Source organism: Chiroxiphia lanceolata, chromosome Z (assembly GCF_009829145.1).
Source record: "Chiroxiphia lanceolata isolate bChiLan1 chromosome Z, bChiLan1.pri, whole genome shotgun sequence".
NCBI lineage: Eukaryota > Metazoa > Chordata > Aves > Passeriformes > Pipridae > Chiroxiphia > Chiroxiphia lanceolata.
In genome coordinates this window covers 23942458-23969879 of record NC_045671.1, presented here as the reverse complement: position 1 = coordinate 23969879, position 27422 = coordinate 23942458, and the positions used below count along the sequence as shown (strand labels likewise).

Genomic DNA, 27422 nt, shown 5'->3' with positions numbered 1-27422 from the left:
GGCTTTCTGGGCTACAAACACACATTGCTGGGTCATTTTGAGCTTCTTGCCAAACAACATCCCCAAGTCCTTCTCCCCCAAGCTTCCCTCAATCCATTCTCTGCCCAGCCTGTATTTGTGCTTGGGATTGCCCTGACCCAGGACCTTATATTTGGTCTTGCTGAACTTCATGAGGTTCGCACAGACCCATCTCTCCAGCCTGTCCAGGTCCCTCTGGATGGCATTCCTGCCCTCCTGCCCACACAGCTTGGTGTCATCGGCAACTCGCTGAGGATGGTCCCACTGACCATGTCATTAATAAAGACATTAAAAAGCACCAGTCCCAATACTGACCCCCAAGGAATGCCAGTTGTCACTGATTTTCACTTAGACATCGAGCTGTTGACCACAACTCTTTGACTCCAACCTTCCAGTCAATTCTATCCATCAAATCCATGTCTCTTCAGTTTAGAGACCAGGGTTTTCTGCGGGACAGTGTCAAATACTTTGCACAAGTCCAGGTAGGCGATGTCAGTCAGTCTTCCCTCATCCCACCATCCACTGTAACCCCATAGTAGAAGGCCCCCAGATTTGTCAGGCAAATTGGTTTGCCCTTAGTGAAGCCATATTGAATGACTGTCAGCCATCACCTCCTCATTTTCCATGTACATAATTTCCAGGAGTATCTGCTCCATGATCTTGTTGGGCTTGAAAGTGAGACTGGCTGGCCTGTGGTTCCTTGAGTTTAGCATTACAGCAAAAACAACGAGCCCAGCTCTCACCTTGGTACTAGTGATCAGATGGACGCACTAATCTGGATGTCCCACTCTCACCTTCTCCTCAGGGATCAATTTCTCAACCACAGAACTATTTCTTAACCTTGCAGAGGAGACTCTGGCTTTTCTTATTCTTCACCCTTTGCTACATGCTGTGACAACCAGAACATTTTGGTATCACACAGAAAATGCTCAGAATGCTCACCAGCCAGCTGCTCAAAGGAGCATATATGTAATGAATAGCCTTTTTGACATTAGGAGAGGGTCTTTCAAGGTCACATTGCCTTTTTTTTTTACACCATTAAATGTTTTCTTTCACATGGTACAAAAAGAATTACCTACAGAATTTATATCTGAATAACCACAACTAAAAATTATTTCTGTAAGCTGAAAGCAAAAACTACCTTTCAAAAAAATACACCTCTTAACTCTCTTTTTGATGTCTAAAACTTTTACTTCTAGGATGTCTGAACTGAAAAGTTACAGCTCAAACAGAAGTTCATTTAAACTAGACAATACATACTATAAGAAAACTGTGCAAATTAATTAACCTTGAATAAAGAATTAATCTTTTTTTATGAGAAATATGTTTCTGGGGGAAAATAAAAAGCACAATTGTCTTGAGAATGACTGCAATATGCCCCCTTATCAAAGTTCACAAAATCTGCTTTATATTCTTGACTACTCCCTTATTTGGGGCCAATAATAAATCTCCTTTTCAACTGCTCTCACATTCTGGGAACAGCTCTAGATCTGGCAGTTCTGTGCTGGGATGTCTTGTGTGCGCACCAGCTCAAGGCTGTTAACCATAGAAACTGAAAACTAAGAGGCTAGTCTGTTTTGCCTCCATCCCAGTTTCTGACTCACAGGTAGCAAGGGAAATCAAACTATGGGTGGCAGGAAACAAGGCATGGGTGGGAAGGGATATAGTCATTAGCGTACTGTGTTAAGTGCTCCACAGGCAGCAAGGAAGAGCAGAGCAGAAACCATGGCGGGGCTGCTGCTGTTACCAACAGCACTGACACCTCTGGTAGAAACGACTCTAAAAATAGTGGCAACTTGGGCAAATTGTTGTCACAAACCAGCATGTGAGTGTCCTGTGGCTTTGAGCATGACCAGCAGGTCCACCATCAAGCAAGTCAGAAGCAGCTTCAGTTGCATTTCACTGTTGCACTTCCCAAATCATTCTCCGACAATGCCACTTTAAGTAATGTCCCATATCAAGAAATGTACCCAGAGAAGAAGGAGCTTACCTTACACTGAAAGCAAACCACTGAAATGGTGATAGGCTGAGACACAGAAAATGCTCTTCCCTGAAGGATGTACATTTCCTCATAGTAAAGTCATCCTCCTGCTCTCTCACTTATCACTGGGAGGAGCAGTGAGGTGTCAACAGTCATCCTTTACTTCCATCTCCATCCTCTTTACTAATGCTGGGAAACTAGATGCCAACATGGCAAGTTCAAACCAGTATGAATTTATTCTTTCCAAGCACCATGTGCACTTTTTTCATCTTGCAGTATTTGTCTGCTTGAGAACTGTCCTTCGTCATTCCCTGAAGTATTTATTTCATTCACTTACTACTGTGTGCATGCTTTTTCACATTTGTGACAAAGGAAGTGCATTCAATTTAAAGACACTTTCTAAATCAGACTAACTCAGGCCTGGCAAAATAATGTAAGTTATGGCGAACAGTAGATACCAATCTCAAGTTCCTTGCAGCCTGGGAGAAAGAGATGCAAAGTGATCTAAAGAATACAGTAGGAGAGCAGTTCAGTTTCAGACCACCATGGCCCTCCTTTATAAAAAGGCATCTCATTAGATCTGAGCTTCAGACCACCACAGTCCTCCTTTCTGTAAATACATCCCAACAGATCTGGGCTAACCGTGTCAGCCAGTGGTGCTGATGAACACAAGGCTGACTTCCCAGTGTTAGTAAAGAACAACCCTGCTACCCTCTGTGTCACAGGAGAAACCCCAAAGCTCCCCTCCTTTCCTTGCCAGCCCTTGAAAATGTGGCATACCTGCCTCGCTCTTCCAACAGTACATTATCCCTTGTTGTTTTACACCACTTCATTGTCACAATACAAGTGACATTGGAAAAAACAGTTACAAACTCCACAGCTTGCATGCACATGGGCTTCACAAAACTCAGATAGAAGTCTGGCAAAGCAAAAGAGGAGCAAATCCCAGTTTTTTCTCTTCCGTCCTCACTCATCCAAATCATCTCCCTGTGGGGGGCAAACGAATCATGGATGCAGGCTGGGTGTTTGCCTGAAAATGTCTTTTGACACAAAGGTGCATCAGTGTTACATGCTGAAGCACAAGCAAAGAAGGTTGTATTTGCTTTCTAGCCAAGAATAACTGAATCACAAAACCAAAATATTTAGATTTATAATGTCATTACTCTTATGTGCCTGTAAATCTGCAAAGAGGTGAGAAGTGGAGAACAGATACGTAGGGCTATTGTAACAGGAGTAACCATCGGGAAAGAACCTGACTCTTGCGATATAAACCTGCCATGGAATATTAAAACTGATTTACAGTTTCAGTTTGGTCTTGCAGCTGTGCACAGAATGGAAAAAATGGGAGAATTTTCTTCTGCAAGAATGGTTCAACAAATATTTGTATGTATAAGTCCTGGAAAGACATTATTTTGTCACACGCTTGCCTCCATAAGGAATATGGTTTATGCTGCATAATCAGCATGATATTTCAAATACCAGGAATTGTTCCCTCCTACTCTTTTTTATATTAATCTAGTACTGATTCCTTCTATGAGATAAGACATGTGCTGCTTTCCAAACTTCAAAAGCATAAGCTATTTGCATTTGCCAAAAAAACCTGAAAGCTTTTTTTCTGCATTTAAAATAGTTTAGACGAACAAACTGATTTTCTCAAAAAAGTTGAAAAAGCAATCATCAGAGAAAATATGGAAAACGTCATTATTAGAATTTTTTCTTTATGTACATTCTAAATAGCTAAAACCAGTGGCTTATAGTTGAAAGTCTATGGAAAAATATTTAAAATTAGTAACTCTGAGGATAACAGCTACCTTTCTGCTTTTGAATCATTGCGTTGCAGCAAATAGGTGCAGCATTCTGCTCCCTTCACTGGAGTTTTCACAACACCAATCTTCCACTAGAAAACCTGTGCTTGTTGAAGGAAACAAACTCCTCTGTATGTAAGGACAAAAACAAAGAGGATACCAGAGGTGCGTGAAACCCCAACTGCAAACTCCTTTCAGATGGTAGCACTCGTGGGACAACCCAGCTAAACTGGCACTGTTTAAATACAGAAAAAAATCTCTACCCATCTCAACTCAATATCCTATAAGAACATCAAGGGCTGGCTGGTTTCAGCTGTGCTGTCCCAGGGTGCTCCCCATCCTGCAGCACTAGCAGAGCCAGCCACTCCCCCAGCCCTGTTCGAGGGTCTCACTCACCGATCCACCGAGAAGCGAACCCCTCGACGTTGCCACGTTTAGGTTTTCAGGAAATTAAGTCTGAAGCACACTTTCCTTTGCCTTAAAGGGAGTGCGTATTCCTGACACATCAGCAGGCAGGGAGCCCAGTGGTTGCTACAGCGCATTTATTTATACTCATTTGGAATTTCCTGAGACAGTCCCAGCCTGGCAGCCAGCCTAGTGCAGCACCAGTGATTTCCTTCACAGCACTTCACATGCTGTGCAACGCCTCTGGCTCCCCAAGGGTTAAAATACATGAAATGGGCAGCAGGGTCAAAGGAAACACACCAAATGACACACTAAAAAGAGTTTGTTTGTTTTTTTCTTTCTGAAGAAGACAGATTTAATTCCCAAAAGGCAATTATAAGTTCAAGTCACTTCTCTTTCACCCGTTCTCCCTTCCTCCCCCAGCCCTTCACCCCCACCTCTTATTTCTCACTCCCACATGTGGACTGAGAGCACAGAAAGGTTCATTGATATAATTTGGAGAGAACAGTTACCTCTGTTGTAACTACCACTGCTTGCAATTCTGTTTTATTTATGGTTCTCAAATGCAGCTTATAATTTGAGGGATAAAAATAAAAAACTTCCAGTATATGTTTTCTTTTTTGCCCGAAACAGCCAAAATGCACAAGATATACTTGGTGCTAGTACAAGCACTTTCAAAACAATGGACAAACATATCTGATTTTTTCATATTCAATTTTCTTGTTTCCACATAACACCAAGTATAGGTGTTAAAAGTAAGGATAATTGGGATTTCAGATGCAAGAAGAGTCACTTCTCAGCATCATAAAAAGATCCCCAAAGCCCTCAGCTCTATCTCTCTTCACTTCTACATACAGTAACAGTTGCTGTAGGACAGCCAAACAAGGACTCTAAAAGTAAACAGACAAGGGGACAGACTAATTTAACAAGGACAAAGGTCCTAAGACTTCACAAGACTGAAGGAAAAGAACTTTATTATGATGCCTTCCATGCAGATTCTCAAGAACAGTTAAAAAAGAAACAAAAAAAGAGACGTGAATTGTCAAAACAATTTCCAAGATCACTGCAGATTAGAAGAGCTGTGCTTCAAGCAGAAGCGGGATCTTCTGCTGAAATAACAGGAGAGAAGTCCAAGTCCTCCATAGTGCCTTCAGCAAAAATGGCACAGACTTCCAATAAAAGTGTTTCCTGAATATGTGTAATGGCTTCAGTGGTATTTAATATGAAGCAAAGTAATATATAATACTTCCAGGCATCAGCTTTTGGACTATAAAGTAGGTCCTGCCCTCTAGATGATTTTAAATTTATTTCCTTGAATTACAAGTCATTGATGTGTACAGTATAAAACATGAGCTTCCAAAAAAATCTGAAGAAGGTCTGTAGATGTAGCCAATTTATTGCATGTATGGACCACAAAGGTACTGAATTTTAAGTGAATTTGGTTTGGTCTCTGCCTTAATCACACCATCCACTAAAAAAAAGCAGCTCTCCATAAAAAAATTTTTGGGAACAGCTTCTAACCATGTTTTGAAGTTTCCCCTAGAAGACAAAAACTCTAGGGCAGCTGAAACCCAATCCATGCTTTCAGTTCAGGAAAAAAGCAAAAATTCAGCCCTTGAAACACTGTGTGGAGCCACCACTTTGTGCTCACTGGCCTTCAAGCCCCATCTTTCAACCAGCCAGGTGGGGACAAGCAAAGTACAGCAGCACTGGGTGTTACTGGTGGGCATCTCTAGCTCCATCAGCAGGTTCATCACACCAGGGAGGGCAGAACATGAAAAGACCCATCTAGTTTTCTGTTGTGAAAACAAACATGACATCTGGAATAGAATATGAGGAGACAAAGGTATGCCAGAACTTTCTTCTCAAGAGTTAGGATTCTGCTCAGAAGAAATAAAAAAATTCTGTAAACATTATATGATTTCATTTTTTTTAAAAAAAGACAGCATGATATCCAGTTTAGAGAAGAACAGATTTCAGCAGCTGTCTCCACATGCTCCATGTGTTTATCATTACTCTGTGGTTTCAAGGGCTCGACATTTGAATGAGCACTGCATCAAGTCCTGCACCTCGACTGGACTCTCCTCAAAGCTCTGTTAGCTCAGCAGGCTGAAAAAGACCTGCCACGAGTGCATGTAATAACCCAAAAGGGGTATCCCTTGTCCAGCAATTCAAATATGGAGGCACATGTCTGGGTTGGCACCAGTAAAACCTAAAGGCATAGAGCACATGCATATTTATTTTCTTGGCCTTTGAGACCATTACAGTATCAAATAAACTCATTCAGCTGCTGTTTGCAGTAGAAACAAAACTGAGGTCAGAGCACAGCTCCCCAGTGACCAAAAGACCTGACTTGGTCTGAATATAAGGTTTGGTGTATGGCAGCCATCCAGCTGATAAATTCTTATCTAAAGAGCAAGCTGACACCCCTTTTGAAAACAAAAGGTACAATGGATCTGTGAAAGGCGATGGATGAAACACAGCTCTTTAAAACACATGCTTTCCTCAGCAATGCAGTGGCTCTGCTTGGAAAGAACTAGCTAAGCTGCCTGACTACAATGATCCAGTCCAGAGGGGCACAGAGCTGGCCTTACCCACCACTGTCAGGTATATGTTTCGAAACAGCTGCTGCATTTTGATGAAGATTGGATATGGGGTTCTTCTCAGTTTTAATTTGTGAGAGAGGAGTGGCATTGCTGTGGGTTTGTTGTTTGTTTTTCTGTATAGCCTTCCAGAATCTGGCAGCTGGTTTCCACAGAATGATTTAAAACCTGCTAGCCATTCAGGCTGGACCTGAAACTGATCTGGCCTACCCATCTTCTCCTCCCTAGCAGATGGCTCTGGAAGGGTATAAGAAGAAAGCAAACATACAGCAACATTTCTCCTCTCAGCTTCCAGGAACCTGCAACCCAGAAGACTTCCTGAGCTGGGATGGGTCAGGATGCATTTTAAGTCACAGTGTCAAATGTATGTCTTCAGGGTAGCTGGGAGGTATTCATTAAATTTGTTCAAAATGTCAGACTGCTGCTGATATGTTCATACTATAAGGAGATCTACTGGTCAAGTGCCTGGATATACAGTTATGGATGATTAATCCGACCCAATCACTACATAACATTAAAAACCTTCATAAAAGAGACTTTGCATGCTACAATTGGGTCCCTCACCAGTTAGAATCTAACCAGAGAGAGGATGCAACTGAAAAATGCACCCCATATCATCATTGAAAATGCACCCCGTATCATCATTAGGTGTCTGTATAGTTTAGCTTCCCACAAGGAAATTCAACAAGTTGGTATTTTGTGTGTCCTTAGGCAAGTAATGATCACTACTGTTCTCCAAGCATGACTGCTGCAAAGCTTATGGTCAGAAGTCTTGTTGTGGGAGCAAGTAAACCATTCGAGCCTTCAAATCTGGTGAAATATTTTTTTTCTTATAATCATAGAATTGTAGAAATGTTTAGGTTGGAGAAGACTTTTGAGATCATCAACTGTTAATCCAGCACTGCAAAGTTCACCACTAGAACATGTCTCTCCCCAGGCACCATGTCTACATGTCTTTTAAATCCCTCCAGGGATGGTGATTCCACCAGTTCCCTGGGAGGCCTGTTCCAAAGCTTGACAACCCTTTTGGTGAAAAAATTTTCCCTAATATCCAATCTAAACCTCCCCTAGCACAACTTGAGGCCTTTTCCTCTCATCCTATCGCTTGGTACCTGGGAGAAGAAACCACCCCCCCATCTACAGCCTTCTTTCAGGTAATTGTAGAGAGTGAGAAGGTCCCCCCCTCATCCTCCTTTTCTCCAGATTTAACAACCCCAGCCCCCTCAGCTGCTCTTCATCAGATGTGTGCTCCAGACCATTCACCAGCTTTTACCCAGTGAACAGTGCAGGGCAGCCAGTTTCTCCAGGAGAATGCTATGGGAAATGGTGTCAAAGGCTTTTCTAAAGTCCAGGTAGAAACATCCACAAGCTTTCCCCCATCCACTAAGCAAGTCCCCTTGTCATAGAAGGAGATCAGGTCAGATAAGCAGGATCTGCCTAATGGGATCCATGGGCAAGACTACACTCGTCCTATTAATGCAACTGATACCAGTGCATGCAGTACTTCACACAGTAGCAGGATCGGAGAAGGACAGCAAAGCTGGAGTGGAGCAGGAGATGCTACACTCAGTTTCTCAAAAAGATGTCTCTCCTGTTGCTGTGGAGCAGGCTGTTTCAGTTGTCTTGTTCTATGGGCTGAGATGGTCTGGCTGAGCCACGCATGTGCTTGTAGAGTTGTAGCCTTACAACTTTTCTCTGTAAGGGGATAGGTAAGTAATTTTCCATAATTGTCAACAGCACATATTCCATAGTGCTGCAGGGTCGCCAGGAAGAGTCTGAGTATTACAGGCAGAGCAAAGACAGAGAAGGGCTCTTCAGAGACTACAGACGTGGAGAAGTCCTTGTGTGTGTCCCTGCGGTGAGACCAAGCACTGGAAATAGGCGCTGAGAGGAGTATCAGGGAACAAAAAGAGAAGGGTGAGCTTCCTGAATGGCAGACACACTGTCTGAGAGAGAGGAAGGGAACAGAACTGTAACTAATGATAGAAAGGGAGAGTCGTTAAAGTCTAAAGGGCAATGCAGTGGATGCACAGCCTTGTGAGCACATTCAAGTCATAACAATTCTAAAAGATATGTAACAGCCATCTGTCTCCATGAAAAAAACCCAGAGAACAGGAACAGAAGAGAATGATTGTAGAATACACCCTTTTTTCTTAACTTTTTAACTTAAGATATGGAAAAAGATATGTAAAATTTAAGAATCAGTTCTGCTGGAGGGAGGGGAGGGGGAGAGAGGACTTAGCCACGGACTTCTTGAAGTGAAAAAAAACTTGTTGATCCTTATAAGCCCTTGAAACCTGACTGCCCTGATCTTGTCTTTATGCTTCTATCATATAGAAATATTAGTCCACTTTTTCAGTCATGGCCATGCATTTTACTGTATTTTCTTGCACTGTACTTTTTTTTTTAAGCTACACACTTTAGATTTACCAAGCAGTGTACATGAAGTGTTAAAACTTAACCTATTTGCTCGGATTAGACCTGAAATTTCAGTAACAGCAGCTAAATTGTACAAGTGTTTCCTGTCTGGTTTACATAGGGAGTACAATCTGTTCCCAATTATCAGTTAATCTGATTCTCCCCCTAATCTGACCAAACCTTCAAACCCAAATATTAAAAGAGTTTCCACCCCTTCTCTCTAGCCCTCCGTCTCCTGCTTTCAAGCAAATAGCAAAGGGCAATACAAAAATATCACAGACAAGTCCTGCATGTTGAAGGAAAGCAATATATTGTTATAAAGAAAAGACATACAGGAATATATTAATTAAAAAAAAGAGAAGGCAATTACATAAAACATTCATTACAGCATGAGGTAACTAGGGAGGAGAAATTGAGCAAAATAAAGGGATGGGCTGTCAGAAGGGGTAATGGTCACATTACCTACTTCTACAGGTAAGAACACTTTGTAAAAGTGGACAAGGATAGACTGAAAGCATGAAAGAATATGACATTCACCTACCTCTCCAAGTGTCTGAGCCCTTATTTTTGTCAAAATCTGTCTGAAGAGTCAGATGAAGAAAATTCTCAAGAGGCTGAGCATATGCCAGGAAGCGTTTTAAAGAGTTAGAGACTGGGAGGGGGAGAGCCCATTTTGGACCTGGTTGATCTGCTAATTCATCCCCGAGACTGCAACCCTCATCCCACAGCAGAGGCCAACCATTGCTTTCAACCCAGGTAGTAAGTGTGATTTCCGTTTGAAATCAGAGGAGGGAATGGCAGAGAAAATGGGAAGGATGGACACAAGCATGCTTCTCTCACAAAGCTCAGAGCTGGTCACACAGGGACATCCTGGCAGGAATCTGTACTCTGTCATCAAGGGGAGTCATGTTTCGAAAGGAAGGAAGTGGGAGATACAGAAGCAATGCACACGTGGGCAGCCCAAGTGCTCCCTCAACCCCTAAAAGTGCTGTGAAAACATGATATGGGAAGGGCTGCCCTTCTGTCATCTCTAATCCAAATCCTTAGAAATGGCTTGAAGGGGGGGGGGGAGGGGAGAGGTGGCCATTACAAAAAGCCTTCCAAGGACTTTTGCTCCAGTAGGAACACATTTAAATGTAGGCACTCAGTGTTCACACAAAGACAACCAACTGTAATCAGGCAATTTCAGTCCAAGTAATTTTCCTGAGGGATCGTAGTCTTTTTTTTAAAGGCAACAAAATACCCTCGCTTCCCACAGGGAGGAGATTCATATGCATTATTCATACACTGCTTTCTGCAGAAGAATCTCTGAAGTAAGTGAGGAATACTGTAGAATAGGTTTGGGGAAGATTTACTGAGTTGCGTATCTTGAAAGTGAGGGGAAGGAAGACAATGCAGAGAGAATAATTTTTCAAGTCTAGAAAAAATTTATTCTCTGCATTTTTCCCATGACATGTGCCTGCCCTGCTACTGGTGCTTGCCTCTTACCCAGCTCCAAAGGCTGGTCCTCCACAGAGGCACCTTACCCAGCTGCCACCAGACTGTGTAAAGCAGTGACTTCCATTGTAAGAACTTAGGGGTTTTATCACTGTTAATCTCCACCAGTTCAGTAAGGCTGCAGGGTACCATTAACAGCAAGGCATGCCTGATGAGTCCCTAGAACACTACTGGCTTGAAAATACAAGATGAGCACCCTTAGCTCCCTCCCAGGGTGTAGAGGACACATATTTCCACAGGAAGCAGCAGCAGGCCACATTAGAAGGTCCAAGTGCTGCCCAGGCAAGTGCATGGCAACAGCTCAGAGACCGAAAGCGTGCATTGCTCCATGAGCAACCTTGCGTCAGAGAGAATGAACACAGTCCTCTGTCAGGTGAGATGTAAGAAGCTTCTGGACAGCTGCAAAAAATAATCCAGAACAAGACACAATTGCAGTGATCTCTGAACAAAAGACAGAACAATTAAATCTGTTCCTTTTCCTGTGGCCCTTTGTCCTTCTGCAGAGCATCAGCATCTTATATGGCTTATATCTGCTTTCCACCACATCCAATTTCCATTTCTAAGGACTGGGCTATTCAGGCCAGAACGCTATTTCCTCAAGCTCCCAATGACACTGTAATTACTGTATCCTTTTTAACTTCCTCCTGCCCCTTCTCTTTCCAGCACATTTCAAAATCAGACCTGTAGGGCATTCTTCAGGTAACAAGTCCTGTGTAAAATAGAATGCATAGTCCCTGGTCCTCTGCAGTCTGGTGAAGGCCTCTAGGTTGGGCAAATGCAAGTCAATGCATTCTCAAGCTTTCTGCTGCTATGGCAAATGCACCCTTGTATTACAGGTATCAACTGGCAATTGCAGAAACAATTATTAATTCAAGTAAAAAGTTGGCATTGGCTGTGAGATCGTGTGCTTCAGCTCCAGCCACCTGTCCTTAAGGCAGATCTGGCATCAGTTGAGTGTACTACAGCATACTGATGAAAGTTTTGATATGCCTTATGACAGATATTTTGTGAAATCACTGGAGGCTCACTCACCCTTCACCCTACAGATTTCAGGGTCCCACCCTAGCTTGTTTTTAAATACAGGGCACCACCAGAGTGACTCACAAGATCACTCTTGGCTGAGGTGGCAGCTGGATCCCAGTGACAGCCCTGCATGCCATCTGCCCATCCAGAAAGCACAAGACTACATGGAAATTCAGCAGGGTCTCCTGATGGCAAGAGTCTCCCATGAGCTGCCAAAGTACACCTTGGGCACACACCCATCTGCTTTACCTCTGAAGGTTACTGGAAGCGGGCTCGGAGCAGGGAGCATAGCAGGGGAGCAAGGCTAGGTGTAAATAGTCTCTCATCACACAGTCCTGTCTCAAACAAATTACCCTTGCTCACAGGGCTGATTTGCTAAAAATACAACTCACTTATTCCTGGTTGTTTGCATCTGCTACCCTAAGCAAACTCAGAGGCTGCCGAGCTCAGAGCTTGGGGTGTCAGTAGCACCGCAGTGATACCTCAGTGACATCTACCCTGCAGGAAAGCAGTGGAGAGTGGCTGTCAGCTGGGCTCTTAGGGCAGGCATCTGCAATACTCAGGAGTAAAGGCTCCATCAGACTGATTACTACCTAGCAATCAAACACTTTCTATTGCCAACTCTTTCAGGTCTGTAAGTTCCCATTTATTGAGTGACAGTCTGTAATGCAAAATGGTGGATATTCAGCTGAAGTCAGTAATAGTAGTAATGTTCTGGTGCACAACAATTTCTTCTTAGATTATACTTCACATCATTAGGCTGGAAATCATGCAAAACTCCGTGCATATTGCCTAAGATTATATGAATCAGGAAAACTGAATCATAGGAGAGACTCTTAACTTCAATAATACAGTAATTGAAAGAAAGGTATATCTACAAATGTTTGGTAAGAGTTGTTACAAAGTAATGCTGAGGATGTGTATGATAAAAACATTTGCTTTAAGTAAATGTGTGTTCTATTTATTGGCTTCAGTAAAAGGGTTAATAAGTCAACAGGGGTTTTCATAATACTTTTCAACAGTTGCTTAAGCATTTATATACCAGCAGATGGAATACACATTTATTAAACATTTGGTCTTTGAGTCATGGTGACGTTAATATCTTAAAAAACATTAATTCAGGCAGCAGCCTCTTGTAATAGCCTCATTCTCTGACTGACTGGTATGTGGTTATAACTTCACTTAGGAGGCAAGAAAACTGCTCAGATACAGGAAAAAATCTTTCCAGAGGCCCACGGGGTGCTGCAGAGTAACCAGAGGGGTGCCAGGCTGCTGCAGAGGAAACAGCGGTCCAGATAAAGTTGGTGTCTGTCATCAAACCACTGTGATGACATGGTTCCACAGCCATGGCACAGTCTGAAGAATGGAGGCGGATGCCCAGATCTGCTGGGAGTGAAAAGAGTAACAGGGAGCAAAGACATGTGACAGCTGCGGGCTGGCTATTGCAACAAGAGTTCCTTGTTTTATGAGTGGAAGGAGACTAAGAGTAAAAATGATGTTCAGGTGCTATGATGCCACTGCTTTAAGAACTGTGCAGGAATCTGAAAGATGTAAAGCACAGAGAGGACTTAAACACGCAGGGGAACAGTTCAAATGAATCTGTGTAAGATGCAGTGCTCCTGTATGTAGAAGCATGTTAACAATGGAATGGGAAGACATGAAAATGTAAATCCATAAACAAGACTGAGGAGGAGGCACAGACAGAAGGGTGGAAAGAGAAAGGATCAGGAAAATCTCAGACACTATGTACAGAGAACAATATGCATTTGCTTTACAGCAAAGTAAAGAATGGGTTTCTGCAACAGCCTTGCTATACTGACCCCTGCAGCCCATCCTACTCAGGAAAATTGGAAAAGCTTTTCTGTTGAAACAGAAAAGCTGTCTATTAAAGAGATGACTGACAATTCTGTGGTTTCTGGATACAGAGCATGAGGTGCTTACGGAAGTTAAATAAAACAGATGTTTTTATTATGGTTAGTAACAAATACAGCTTTAAATCCTTTATCTTCTTAAATCAGTCTCCTATGTTTGTTTTGATGCTTCCTTATTTTCCACATCAGAATAAATGGAATTAGACTGGAATTCTACTCCATCCCATGCTTTTCAGAACACATATTTTGAAAAGAAAGTTTCTGCAAATCAGTTACTAGTGAAAAGAATGAAAATCCGTCCAAAACAATTTCCAAACTGCCCTGTAAGTTTTCCACTGGTGTGCACTCTGCATTTTTTTGCTGACTGGAAGATGTTTCTACAGATATCACTAAAGAAATATTAGCAGAGCCTCAATAAATAGATGAATTATGCATCAGTCCTGGCAAGCACAGAAGCTAACAATTGCTGGAAGTTTCACCCAGCAGTTAATGCAGACACTAATACTATTTAGAGAAACAATCGCCTCATTTATTATTTTTTCTCTTGTACTATGCAAAAAGAAATTAATTTGTACCATGTACCAAATCAACTTCAGCCTCCCAGTAGCTCCCCACAGATATAGGATATTTCCTAGCTCCGGAGGCAGACTTCTCACAGCATGTCTGCACAGCACAGTCTGGACTTGCACTGCACTCCTTAATCCCGGTGAGTTTACTGGACTGAGTAGTAAGCTCACATGCCACCAGGGCACACTCTAAACAGCAAACAGTTGTGACTACCCAGCACTCGACTGATAAAATAAAGCAAATTTTTCTGCAAGCACCAATTTATCTATTGTTAGTGCTAGAGAGACTTCAGCAGTTTCTGAGCAGGTAGCACAACTTTGAAGTCTAGTCCAAAATCAGTACCAAGTTGCCAAACCAACTTCCAAAATATGTAAAAATTAACGAATAAGCTTGCAGCTCACAGAAATACAGTTCATGTCAAGGCCTCTGTGCAATAAAAACATGAACAGAGTGATAAAATTTTTAAGTCAGCAGCAAACAAAACTATTGACAAACAGTACTGAAGCATAACTCACAGTCTCTGTTAATTTTTCACCACATTTTAAAGTTCATGTCTTTACTGAGATAGGCAAGAAACAGAGAAATTTATGATAGGTGCTTTCATGATAAAGTCCTTACTTGCTTTGTAGGTTATCTTGAATATACACTCACTGAAAATATTTACAGCAAATGTTCTTCCCATAAATATCCTTTAAAAAAACCCCCAACACTATACAAATGCAAAATAGCTAGATCCTTTCCTGGAAACAAGTTCCAAATTCAAGCATTCCTCTACAGATTTTATCTGCAGCACTAGTAGTACATATAGGCTTGTATTCTGAAAAAATTACCGAAATGGCACATAGACATAATCATTTAATAGTGCAAGTACTCACATTCTCGAGTTAACCAAAGCAAACCACTGCTTCTTAGTCACTTCATACTTGAATGAAGCTGAACATGTGGTGAGACTTGCCAAAATATTCAAGTAACGTAAACGCAGCTTAGTAGTCCCTAACAAGTCTTTCTAGTTCTTTTTCCTGGTGCCGATTGATGCAGAGGGTGCAGAAAAACACCACCCCTCAAGTCTGTCTTTTCATTCCTGCAGCTCCATGCAATTAAAAAACTTGCTTCAATACCTTCAATGCCCAAATCAGTTCCTGCTCATCCAAAAGGATTCTCTCCCAGGCAGCACAGCAGCACAACAAATCACAGGTATTTGCAGCCCAGTATTCTGTCTGTTAGGAACTGCTGAGGATTTGGAGACACAGGCGTACATAGCTGCATGTTAGAACGCCGGCCTCAAGGGTTTGCAAAGCCAACAAGTCCAGACAGTCTCTGCAAAATGTTGTCCAATTTAGTTTTGAATTAAATAATTGCAATTTATTATAGCGTCTTTCTATGAACAAACAGCTTTACCCTGCAAGAAGCCTTGTTTGCATAACAATCCTGAAACTAAAACTTCATCTTGCATTAACACATCCCCCAGCACAAGCACTTAGCTTCTTTTAGGCTTACACGTCAACTAGCCAACTTTTTCAGTAGACAGTTCTACTGCAGGGAGAAAAGAATTTAGTAAACCAATCAGTAACACTCTATGCACAATTTTTCTTTCCTTGTAAGCAGAGAAAATTGTTCTGCATGACTTCAGTTAAAAGCGTATTACTAAGAAAAGTCAAGTTACATAGGGGGTTTAGGCAGCAAACAGCTACACTTAAGTCACACAGCAGAGGTTTTGCAGTCTGCCTTCTCAAAAGGATTACACAAGGTTACAAAAGGATATGGTTTCTGTCTTATATATGCCTAATTATATAAAAAGGGGGTGGAGGAGAAAAATAGAAAATATCCTATTTCAGCCGTCTCAAGATTTAACAAGAGTGGTATCAACAGATAATAGTAATTCCAATGACTTAATGTAACTTTCACTAGCCTTTAAAAAAGACTTCTTGTTTTGCATAAATTGTAGATAATGACACTCTGTATTTCAAATTTCCTGCACACAAAATGTTTTAATCCCACGCTCTAATTAGAATAATTCTACAGGAAGCACACTGAGCAACTTAATATTTCTCTCCATACTAAAGCATACTTGCAAAGGAGGTTGGTGCTAAAATCCACCATATAAACCAAACCTCAATATTTGTATGTCATGATCTAGCAGGTAGCATTTGAACACAAGTACATGAGCCTTATGGGGGGAAAAATAGATGACATTTCTGTCTACATGGACAATAAAAGAGATATTTCATGTCCCTTCCCAGGATATTCAAAGCTCTTGAAGCCACCCCAGCCTTGACTGATTAACCCGTTTTCCATCATACCTACATTAGGAGGTCTCAAAAGAGCATACACAAGTTCCTGCCATGCACTCAAAATTTTCCATGTAATCCCACTGTAGCAGCCTCAGATTTAGTGGGTTAAAACTATGTTTGTGCAGTAATCAGAAGAGGAAAATATTGACACAAGCACAGGAGTAACACTGCTGCTGTGCTGTTATCAGTCTTTCTGCAATCTCTGCCCCCTCCTGACCTGCCAGTCGTCCTCAGTAACCTTTGAACATGCCAAGCAATCTATTTCACAGAGTATCGCACAACCAAAACAGCTACTTTGGGAGCTTCTTAAAAATGAAAAAGTGAAATGAACACGTCCTCTTGATACTGCTTGAAAAATGCTTTTATGCTTTGTTGACAGGCAAGCAATAACAGTCAGAGTGGCCAGTAAGGGTGACCAGGAAGGGCTCCAGATTTCCTGTGTAAGAGGTGGTTAATCTCACAAGTTAATTACAGACACAGGATAACAACCACATGACTCTGCAGCAAAGCCCTAGGCCTCCCAGAGTCTGCAGTAAGCCTATGTAGGCCCTTGAGAGCAGAGCACTGCATGCTGAATAACTGAGTGCCAGCCCTTAAGCCTCCCCAAACAACTTTCCATGCTTTAAATATTTAAAAGATTATCGGGGTGGGGGATGGGGGAAACAGAAAGGCTCTGATCTACCAGGAAACTAGTTTTCAGTATTTAAACTTCCACTACTTCCTTTTCCTGCTCTCACGATTTTAGAATTATTTTTTTTTAATTAATAATTCAAAGGGGGAAAGTGTTCCCACTTAGTTACCTGTAGCACTGCCGTTAGTATTTGCTGAGTAGGCCATGTTTGCTCAGTGATACATCCAGAGCTAGGCTGCTTGGTGTCATGCAAATGCCATGCATCAAGTCCAACCAGACATGCAACCTGGAATAGACAAGTAAAAAGCAGTTAAAAAGATACAATTTTAAGAAGTTGGGTACATTAAGCAATAGGCATTTCTGAGTGTTAAAGTCTCATCCTCTGTGCAAACTTCACCAAAGAAGTAACATGCTCCCCTTAATCAGCATCCTAGTTATCACAAACCTCCAGCCGTCCTAATGACTGAAGCTGAACTGTGTTCTCTGACAGCCTCCAGAGCTGCCTTCAGTGAGGATATAACTAGCTGAATTTGCAATTGGCCTTATTTTTTTTTTTCTCACCTGCTCTTAGCTTTTTGCAGCATGTCTCTAACTCCTCCTGTACCACCACAGCTTCCTCACATTTGCTGGCACATATATATATAAAGTTTTAGATTACCCAGCAGCTTACTTAGGCAGGGTTAGAGGATTTTTAGGTGAAGAGCACCTACAGAAGAGCTGTACCCACGAGTGGGGGACTAGTAGTAATTTCTGAGCTCAGCTGTCCCTCAGGAGAGGCGAGGGCAGAAGAACCCCATCACAGATGCAGCCAGAGCAGGCACATGTAGCCCACTGCCTGACAAACCCGGACACTGACAGCTACTGTGTGGGAGTTGGCAGGGTGGGGGGCCAGAGATGGCCCGGACACTGTCAGGGATGGTGCATGTCTGACTTCAAGACCTCTCCAAAGCAAGTCCCAGCAGCAACAGGTTTTCTGGGTGTGAGGTTTTCTTCCAGCCCACACGTGGCAGACTGAACAAGAAGCAGGTTCAGAAGCCTGAAGCTCAGGCTGTGGGTACAGAAAAAGGATGCTGTCGCCCTGGGCGGGTGGCTGCTGAGCAGAAGTCAAGTGAGAGGCAGAAGCTAAACCAGCAGTTTTGTAGCTACTTGCCTGCTGGCTGGCTCTGCAAAGCCAGCCTCGTTTGCTCTGCAACAGGGCTCCTGTTCCTCCTTCCGCGCCCACCACAGGGGCAGCCTGATCACAATCCTCCTCCTCAGAGCAACAGATCCAACTCATCTGGAGCTGCAGAGATTCTTTCTCTTCAAGTTTTCTAAAGTTCAAACAGCATTTCATTTTGTTGACTCAGATAGGTCGAGCTTAGGTGTGTGAAGAACACCTTGCTTTGCTGACCCCTGTCTGACTTGGGCTGAAAGCTCCTCAACAAACCAGTCACATTTTTCCAATCATATTAGACTTGGGTCTGACAGTATGTGCATGGAAGTATTTAAAAGCTAAGCAGATTAGCAAAAGAAAAGAAAAATTGAGAAATTAATGAGTGCAAGGACCATGTGGATCTGAGTCAAAGCTAGACTGAGTGATAGACAAACTAGCTGTCTATTAAAACTGATACAGCTCCATCACACAAACTAATATAGCTTTGTTTCCCCCTTCAAGGAACACAAGCACAAATCCCTTTAATTTTAGTACAGTCCTGACATCAGTTTTCCAAGAATGCAGAAAGACCTTTGCAGCAACTCCTCCTCCACTAGCTCTGCCATATACCCTTAAGTTTATGATCTCTTGTTCAGTGGAGGGCAGGACATGAAGCTGCCAGAAAGACTGTACAAGCAAAAGCTACAAACAGCAAAATAAGGCAGACATCCACCACAGGCCATGATGCAGACACCCATCACAAGAGTCCAGGCATAACAATAATTATCAGATTTCTGAAACAATGAAGCACGGCAAGAAAAAAATAGAAAAACATGTTGCTGGCAGAGTTTGCAGCCAGGACAGAAGTTTTAAATTTGTGAGCTTTTAGGAAAATATTAACTACTTCCTTTCAAAGGGAGAAATTTTAAAGCATCACTCCCACCTCAGCCGCTGCCATCAGGATATAAAGTTATGCTTTAAGTTGAAGACAGGCAATTTTTACTGAGTCACAATACATGCTTACTGAAAAATTATTGTCCATCACCATGTCAAGTTTCTCAGAACAGCCACTGTATCAGACTCTACCAGCAGTGCACCCAAGGGTAAAGAGGACTGAATTAATTTACCCGCTTCTAATTTGTTCATCACAGCTCTATGCTTTCTCAGTAGCACTGTAAAAGGTGTGCTTCCCTTATATGCATTGTACAAGGGGAGACCTGAGAGCATGCACCTAGGGATGCGTACAGACAGTTGAGTGGGAGGGGACCCTGGGGGGGACCCACCTCTTTCAAGTGCAGTGCAATCCCAAATTATGAGTGTGTCAATGACAAAAATGAGCCCCGACTATGGTGTGCCTGGAAACTCCTCATGGGTTTAAAAGTAAAGTCTGTTAAAAACACTAGTCAGCATTCATGGGCACACATGAGGAGAGCTTCCTAATAGAAAAAAGCAAATATAATTGAGGTGAGAATTGACATAAAGTTAAAAAAGACACTGCTGAAAGCCAAAACAGGGCCTAAGACCTACATTTTGTTGTGACTTAGAGAGATGCAATTGACTTGGTACAAACTCACTTGTGTGTATGCTTCTACTAGTTTCGAAGCTAATCAGGCTTAAGTATATGAAGCGAACTTACTTTTAGTTAAAATAATGATGCTTCTGAGTTTAAATGAGGATTAATAAAATAATTCAGGAAGCAAATTCAGTTCAACAGATAGGAGAAAAGAAAAAAAAGAAAAACATAAGATCTAATTAGGATGTAATAATTTGCCAGCTAAGTGGAAGAATTGATTTGGTTTGGTGGTTTGTGTTTTTTTTTTTTAATTAAATGTAACCAGAATTGACAATCTGCCCTTTACGGAAAAAGTCTGATCTAGCTCAGCAGACGTATGGAGGAAGGGAATTCAGACTGTTTTGAGCCACAATAATACACTGGGAACTAAATTTCTAAAATTGCACTAACACATACATGATCATTTTTAGGAAGGTGTCATATGTAATTCCCTAGCAACACACACCCCAGTAGCTGCACTTGGACAGAAGTCTTTCTTGTGAGTGAAATGCAGGACAATACCAGAGGCCAGCTAAAATACACAGAGAAGAAAGACTTAGCCTGCTCTACAGCAAACCATATTCTCCAATAGAGACATCTTAGAAAAGAAGATTAGTAAAGGAGCTTATATGCTCTTATATATTATGTATTTATATATATATATATATATATATATATATATAAAAGTATATATATAGCTTATATGGGAAGAATTCAGAATTCAGAGATGCTACTTGCTGTTGTAGGGAGAAAATTCGTGTGGCCAAAGCCCAACTGGAGTTGCAGCTGGTCAGAAATGTGGGGGACAATGAAAAGAGTTTTTTCAAATACATTAATGACCATAGGCAATATAGAAATATCATTGGCCCATTCCAGGATGAAGATGGTATCTCCCAAAGAGGGACAGAGACAAGGCAGAGGTGTTTAGTGCTTTTTTTATGTCTGTCTTCAACACGGATGACGGACCAAGGGGGTCTCATGCCCTGAGCTGGAGGACCATGACTGTGAGAATGATCAACTCTCAGTTGACGCTGAAATTGTGCAGGACCTGCTGCTCCAGCTGGATCCCTAAAAATCTACGGGGCCTGATGGGATTCATCCAAGAAGCCACAGAGAGCTGGCTGATGTCACTGCAAAACTTTCTGAGCAGTTTTGGGAATCTGGAGAGGTCCCAGATGACTGGAAGCTGGTGAACAGTGTCCTGGTTTTCAAGAAGGAGGGCCCTGGAAACTACAGGCCTGTCAGTCTCACTTCAGTGCCTGGGAAAGTTATAGCCAAGATTATTCTGGGAAGTATTAAAAACACCTGAAAGATAATGCAGTCATTGGTCACAGCCAGCACAGCTTCATGAGAGGAAAGTAATGCTTACGAAACCTGATTTCCTTCTATGACAAGATAACCCTTGTTCCCTTGTAGATCAAGGGAAGCCTTGATGGCTTTTGGATTTCAGTAAAGCTGTCGATACTGTCTCTTACAGGATCCTTCTGGACAAAATGTCCAGCACACAGCTGGATAAACACATCCCATGGTGGGTGAGCAATTGGCTCACAGGTCAGACATGGAGGGTAATAGTGAATAGGGTGACATCAGACTGGCAACCTGTCACTAGTGGGGTTCCACAGGGCCTGTGGCCTTCAACATCTTCATAAATGACCTGGATGCAGGACGGGAAGGGATACTAAGCAAGTTTGCAGGTGACACAAAACTGGGAGGAGCTGTTGACTCCCTCAAAGGCAGGGAGGCCCTGTAGAGAGAGCAAGACAAATTAGAGGACTGGGCAATCACCAACCATATGAAGTTCAACAAGCAAAGTGCTGGATTCTGCACCTGAGATGAGGCAACCCTGGATATACATACCAATTGGGGAATGAGATGCTGGAAAGCAGTGCCATGGAAAGGGACCTGGGGGTCCTGGTCCATGGCAAGTTGAATCTGAGTCAGCAGATTGGCAGCCAGGAGGGCCAACCTGTCCTGTGGGGCATCAGGCAAAGCATCACCAGCTGGTCGAGGGAGGGGATTGTCCCGCTCTGCTCTGCACTGGGGCGGCCTCACCTTGAATATTGTGTGCAGTTTTGGCCACGGCAATATAAGAAAGATACTGAGCTATTAGAGAGCGTGCAAAGGAGAGCAACAGAGACAGTGAAGGGCCTTGAGGGGAAGCTGTATGAGGAGTGGCTGAGGTCACTCGGTCTGTTCAGCCTGGAGGAGACTGAGGGGAGATGTCACTGCAGTCTACAACTTCCTTGTGAGAGGAAGAGGACGGGCAGGCACTGATCTCTTCTCCGTGGTGATCAGTGACAGGATCCAAGGGAATGGCCTGAAGCTGTGTCATGGGAGATTTACACTGGATATTAGAAAAGGGTTCTTCACCCAGGGGGTAGCTGTGGATGCTGGAACAAGGAAGTGGTCACAGCACCAAGCCTGACAGAGTTCAAGAAGTATTTGATGATACTCTCAGGCACAAGGTGTGACTTTTGGGCATGGTCCTGTGCAGGGCTAGAAGTTGGACTCGATGATCCTTGTGGGTCCCTTCCAACTCAGTATCTTCTGTGATTTTATGATATTCCATTCCCAACTCTTCAACTTTCTGCCCATGTGTTTTTACATTCACCCCATGCCTGACTGTGAATACTGTGATTTACAGATTCTAGGGCAAATGCAAAACAAGCAGAGACTAGCTATATGACGAGTTATTGCTCAATGAAGCAGTTGTTTAAAGTGTTTTGAATTAGATATTCAAACTCTCTTCTGCCCTGAGGTTCAACAGCAGAAACCTTAAACACACATGATCCTCAGTTTCTACAAACTTTCATGACACCCCAGCTTTTACAGGTTTTTCCAGAATGGTGATTTTTTAGGCAAGACATAAAGCCAATGTCCTAATCCCGTCCAAGTCACAAGAGACAAAGAATCTTACTCCTCCTTTGTGCTTCATCTTGTCAGGTAACTGACACCTATGCTAGTGTTTCAGCAAATACTAGAAGTATTTGAGTATAAATACATCCACACAGCAGAGATGTAGCCTTAAGAGGCACAGACCTTGCAGAAAATCCAGTCTCACACTTTAGTGTGATGTTTCCAAGAGATACTTAAGATAGAAAACAGTTGAGGTTTTCTAAGAGCAGTTTTGGAATGGCATGTTGGCAAGATGGTAATTAGAAGAGAAATATAACTCAGCTTTTAACCCAGAAAAGCAATCATGAAAGTCCTTCTGTCCAGGAGCTGCAGTCACATGTGGGAAATGGTGATGGACACAGAGTTGTTTGTGGGATTTAAGAAGACAGGCTTTTGCTTCCCAGGCAACAAGGCTTTAGGCTAAATAGATATGCATATAACTTCTTTTTTTCTCACGGCATGCAGACTTTTCAGAGTAAACAGTCATGTCAACCACTCAACACAAGCTCTAGATCTGAAGATATCTTGAACCGCTGACAGGGTGACTGTGGCTCAGACACTAAGATTCCATTGCTTAAGATCTGGACTAAAAGTGAGAGCATTGTGGGGTGGAACTGTGAAGGATTCAAAGGTACTGACTCCTAATTGTTCAGATGGATTCAGTCAGGGGATTGTCCCAGGAGGGAAACCAGCTCTGCAATCCTGTCCAGCAAGTGCAAAGCAGTGATTAAGCATGCCTAGGACAGAGGGGCTTGACAGAGCAAGTCGACCCATAAGATGCAACACTCAAGAAGAACTGGTACTGCTCCATTCCTATTATACATCAGCGTAACATGACTTCTGCCTCAGACTTCATGCTCACATGTGGGTCGTCCTGGCAGTAGAACTTGCCCAGTTTCATTCTGCAAGACACTGATAACATTTGCAAACAAGAGCCAAGATACATGCAAAACCCATCCAAGCACACGGATGGTAATTTCTCTACCTGCAAGAAGAAACTGGTACTGGGAATCCCTCCTCCTGCTCCTGCTAGAGTGGCAAGCATTTTCCAAACTTGTGCTTGTCTACAGGAAACAGGAATGTCTGCAACCTAATTTGTACAGTCAACCAAATATACCAGCTGCAATTTAAATGAAGAAGGGCTGAAGCCAACAACAGCAAAAGAGAAAGTATGTGGGGAGTTGCTCTGCGGTTGATATCTACCCTGGGATAATGACTGTATCTCACTGATGCTTTCTTTTCAATCTTACCCCTCCTGTGGTTGTGTTCCTCTTATCTTTACACTTCTCAAAACAAGTGGCCAATAAACTGAGAGACAACATTTGTAAGGGAGAAATATCTTTTTTTATATGTCCTTTTTTAGAATTAAAGGTAAAAAATCAAGTAAGAATGCAGGCATATGAGGATTTTTTCAGGTCAGTCACAGAGTAATCAACTTTGAGATAAGGGTAAACTGTGAATGATTTTAAATTTCACTTAATTATTTAATTATGTAACAATTAATCCATTCACATATTTTCTAAAGCAAATGTCTTTTTAAGGTTGCAGCCAAATCAGACGCAAAACTATGCAAGTTTCTGCTAAAGACTCACCAACTGAACAAAATAAATCAGTAGCACGAGCTGTTTGTCTAGGCCACCTTAAAATGCAGAAGTAAAAGCTTCTTGGGACAGTGTTTCCTTCAGCGTCTCTCAGGCAGCAGTCACCTGTGATTCAGTCTCGCCATCACAGAGATGATACAGAGATGATTCTCACTATATGCAATATGACAGGCAGTTTATTTCAGACTGTATTTAAGCAATCAACCAAAACAAGCCACCTCTCACTAAGGTTTTTTTTCTGCAGAATCTGCATGATGAGAGTAAAAGAAGCCTTGTAAATCCTTTCAACAAGCAAGTTAATTAACAAGATATGGCTACGGTCAGCATTAATTTACCTGCCTGCCTTCCTCACTCCCTCCACTTAATGGCACTGGCCTGTAAAAGGTCTTTTTTTATAGCAGAGCTCCAGGCAAAAGCTGAGCTAAGCTCTGTTAAGAAGAGAGTGATGGCTCAGAAACTCTGGGACCTGAGTCAGCAAGCTGAAGTAAAGAACAGTCAGTATGCTCCCAGCCAGGGCACATGATTCCCTTCTGCCAAAAAACAACAAAAAAAAGTCAGACCCAATGCTGAGCTTTGTTGCTTTTGAACCCTAAACTCCTAAATACTGTAATGCCAGGCTCCAATTTTCAAGCTACGTTGGACTTAAACATTAGCGACTTCCATGGGAATGTCCTCAACTGTCCTCTCCCCCAATCCCTCCACCCTCATCTTAAGCAGACTTGCATTAATCTGCCTACCTTGTTATTTCTGCAAGCAGAAAATAAATGTACAACCTTCAGTAATGTAGGGGTCTGAGGGGTTTTCTTCTGCATACTTGAAAACAGTCTTCTCATCTCCTGAGCTGAGCTTCTACAAAGCTTCTACTTCACTCTCCCAAGCCACCTATCTACTGGACAGGAACTGGGTTTACTGGGCAACTTTCAGTACAGAAAATGCCTCAGAAAATGGACATATATGAAAATCTTTAAAAGGCACCAGATCCTTCTAGCTACTCTAAATAACCCAGCAATTTTCTGAATTTCTTCACATATCACTTTGTCACATTTGCTAGCAATGGCAGAAATGCTCTCCCATCAGCTGCTGGATTTTAGTTTCCCTTTCACATGAAGTTAATCCTATCTGTATCTGATGGATCCAGAAGAGAAATTGGGTGTCCTACACAAATCACTCATTGGCTTGTTGGTACCAAGAAATGGGGAAAGGATTTCAAAATAGGACCCAACAGAAACAAACATACAAGCATTCTGTGGAGCCAGACAAATGATACATCTAGACTTACACTGTTTTCAATACTGGCAACAAGAGATACCATTTAAGGAGAGTACACATACCTGAAGTCCATGCTTCTGTGTTCTCCCAGCATCAACAATGATTGGATTGGGAATATTTAAAGGTATGTCCTTATTATGTCATTTTAATATCCACATAAATTGCCTGTGGATTCGACTAGCCTCTTTCTGACCCTGCTGAAGCCACCTGCCTTTTGGGGCAGGAAGTCCCAAGCTGTCAATATCCACTGCATACTTTTTTTTTGTTTTAAACTGATGTCAGATAAATTTTACTGCAACCAAATTCTTGCATTGCAGGGCTTAGTGAAAATCAGTGCAGATTCAGCTTATCTAAACGCTTTGTGATATTATAAACCTTAATGTTCTCTCCCAGCTTGTAGGCAACTCCATTCCCCAAATCATTTTACTTGCCCTTTTTGTACCCTTCCATGTATATTCACCATGTGGAAGACCGTTGTCATGAACATCATCTTACTAATAAGTTGCCTGCAAGAATGATCTTACAAAATGGGGTAAAATACATTCAATATTTTTCTTAGTGTAACCAAGCTTGGCTCTAACAACCAGCTAATACATGGAAAGAAAAATCTCACTTCTAGCGATTTTTGTTGAGCAAGTGAAGCCAAAACAGAACTTACCTGTAGCACAAGCAGCTTTCCCTAGTATACGCCAGAAATTGGACACAGCTCACTCAAAAGTGAGCTCACCTGACATCAGGTCAGCCTAATGGACTTCTAGTAACCATAGCTGTTCTCCAAGATGTAGCAGATTCACTGTCAGCCAGGAGTAGCAGCTCTTGCTATTTCTCAGTATCAGGTTCACTATTCATTGGTAAAAGGAAGTTTTTGCACAGATTCTGTACATCATAGTTGGCCTGCTCTTGTCACTTGTGATAAGGAGAACACTCCACCTACATAGAACTGTAGGGCTAAAATCTTCTTGCTTTCTCCAGTGTGATGACTTGGTGGCCCTTGTCTAATATGCAAGATCATGATCTTTGCTCACAGGCTGTGAGCCTAAACACAGACAGGTATGTTTGGATGACACCTATCAAACAGTGCTGCAAAGCCCCCCACACCCTGCAAGCATTTCAGACCACCCATCTCTTTTGGAAATAATTCCTGACAACATCACTGTCATCATGTTACATTACAGAATTAAAAAAAAAGCTTCAGAAGGTTGCATGGTTTTGCAACTCAGAAACCAATTCCTGTTTATATTAGGGAGAGGAAAAATCAACTAGAAAAAGAAACACAATCTGAGGTAGGAAAAAAACAAGCTTTTTTTTATACCTGAAATTCCTAATGGGTGATGTAGAAGACACTCCCTTTTGTTTATGCCAGTGAATAATGAGTCACATGAAAGTACATGAATTCAAGCCAGTATGATATTGCTATGGGTTGTAATGCTTGCTGTGACAGGGAGCCCAAAGGATGCAACTGGGTTATTCACATTTTTTTTTGTGGAAAAGCAGGAGAGATAAGACTTCATCCAAAGATTGAAGTCCAGCACCAACAACAAAATGAAAAGGCTTCCAAAAAGTTAGGAGAGGAACAAATGCATGTTGGGGATGATGCATGAGTGCCAGCTGCCTCCCAGTGCTGACAACCCTGGAATTATTCTGCCTGGGACAAGAAGCATTTCCACCTTCTCCTCTATGGCATGTACATAAACTGCCCATCACATCTGTTCACTCAGTGGGGCAGGACAAAACACAGCATCATTTTCAGTCTATCTTTAAACATTAGAAGCTGAACAACAGGTGTAAAAACACATAGCAGATCCCAAGTACTTTAAAATTAATTCACTTATTTAAAGTGAATTTAAAGGCAGATAAAGTTGA

General features: G+C 42.2%; 1 protein-coding gene across 5 annotated transcripts in view; it reads right to left on the bottom strand.

Annotated features, from left to right (window-relative positions):
- KANK1 (KN motif and ankyrin repeat domains 1) overlaps nucleotides 1-27422 on the bottom strand; it is a 129840-nt gene that overhangs the window by 32903 nt on the left and 69515 nt on the right. For 4 of the 5 annotated variants that reach the window (XM_032675372.1, XM_032675371.1, XM_032675370.1 and 1 more), the window contains exon 3: nucleotides 17280-17396. In XM_032675372.1, coding sequence (XP_032531263.1) covers nucleotides 17280-17316 — 37 coding nt within the window. In that variant the 5' untranslated portion in view covers nucleotides 17317-17396. Of the gene's footprint in view, nucleotides 1-16488; nucleotides 16556-17279; nucleotides 17397-27422 lie in introns of those variants that run through there. The other variant, XM_032675373.1, reaches the window with a different exon arrangement.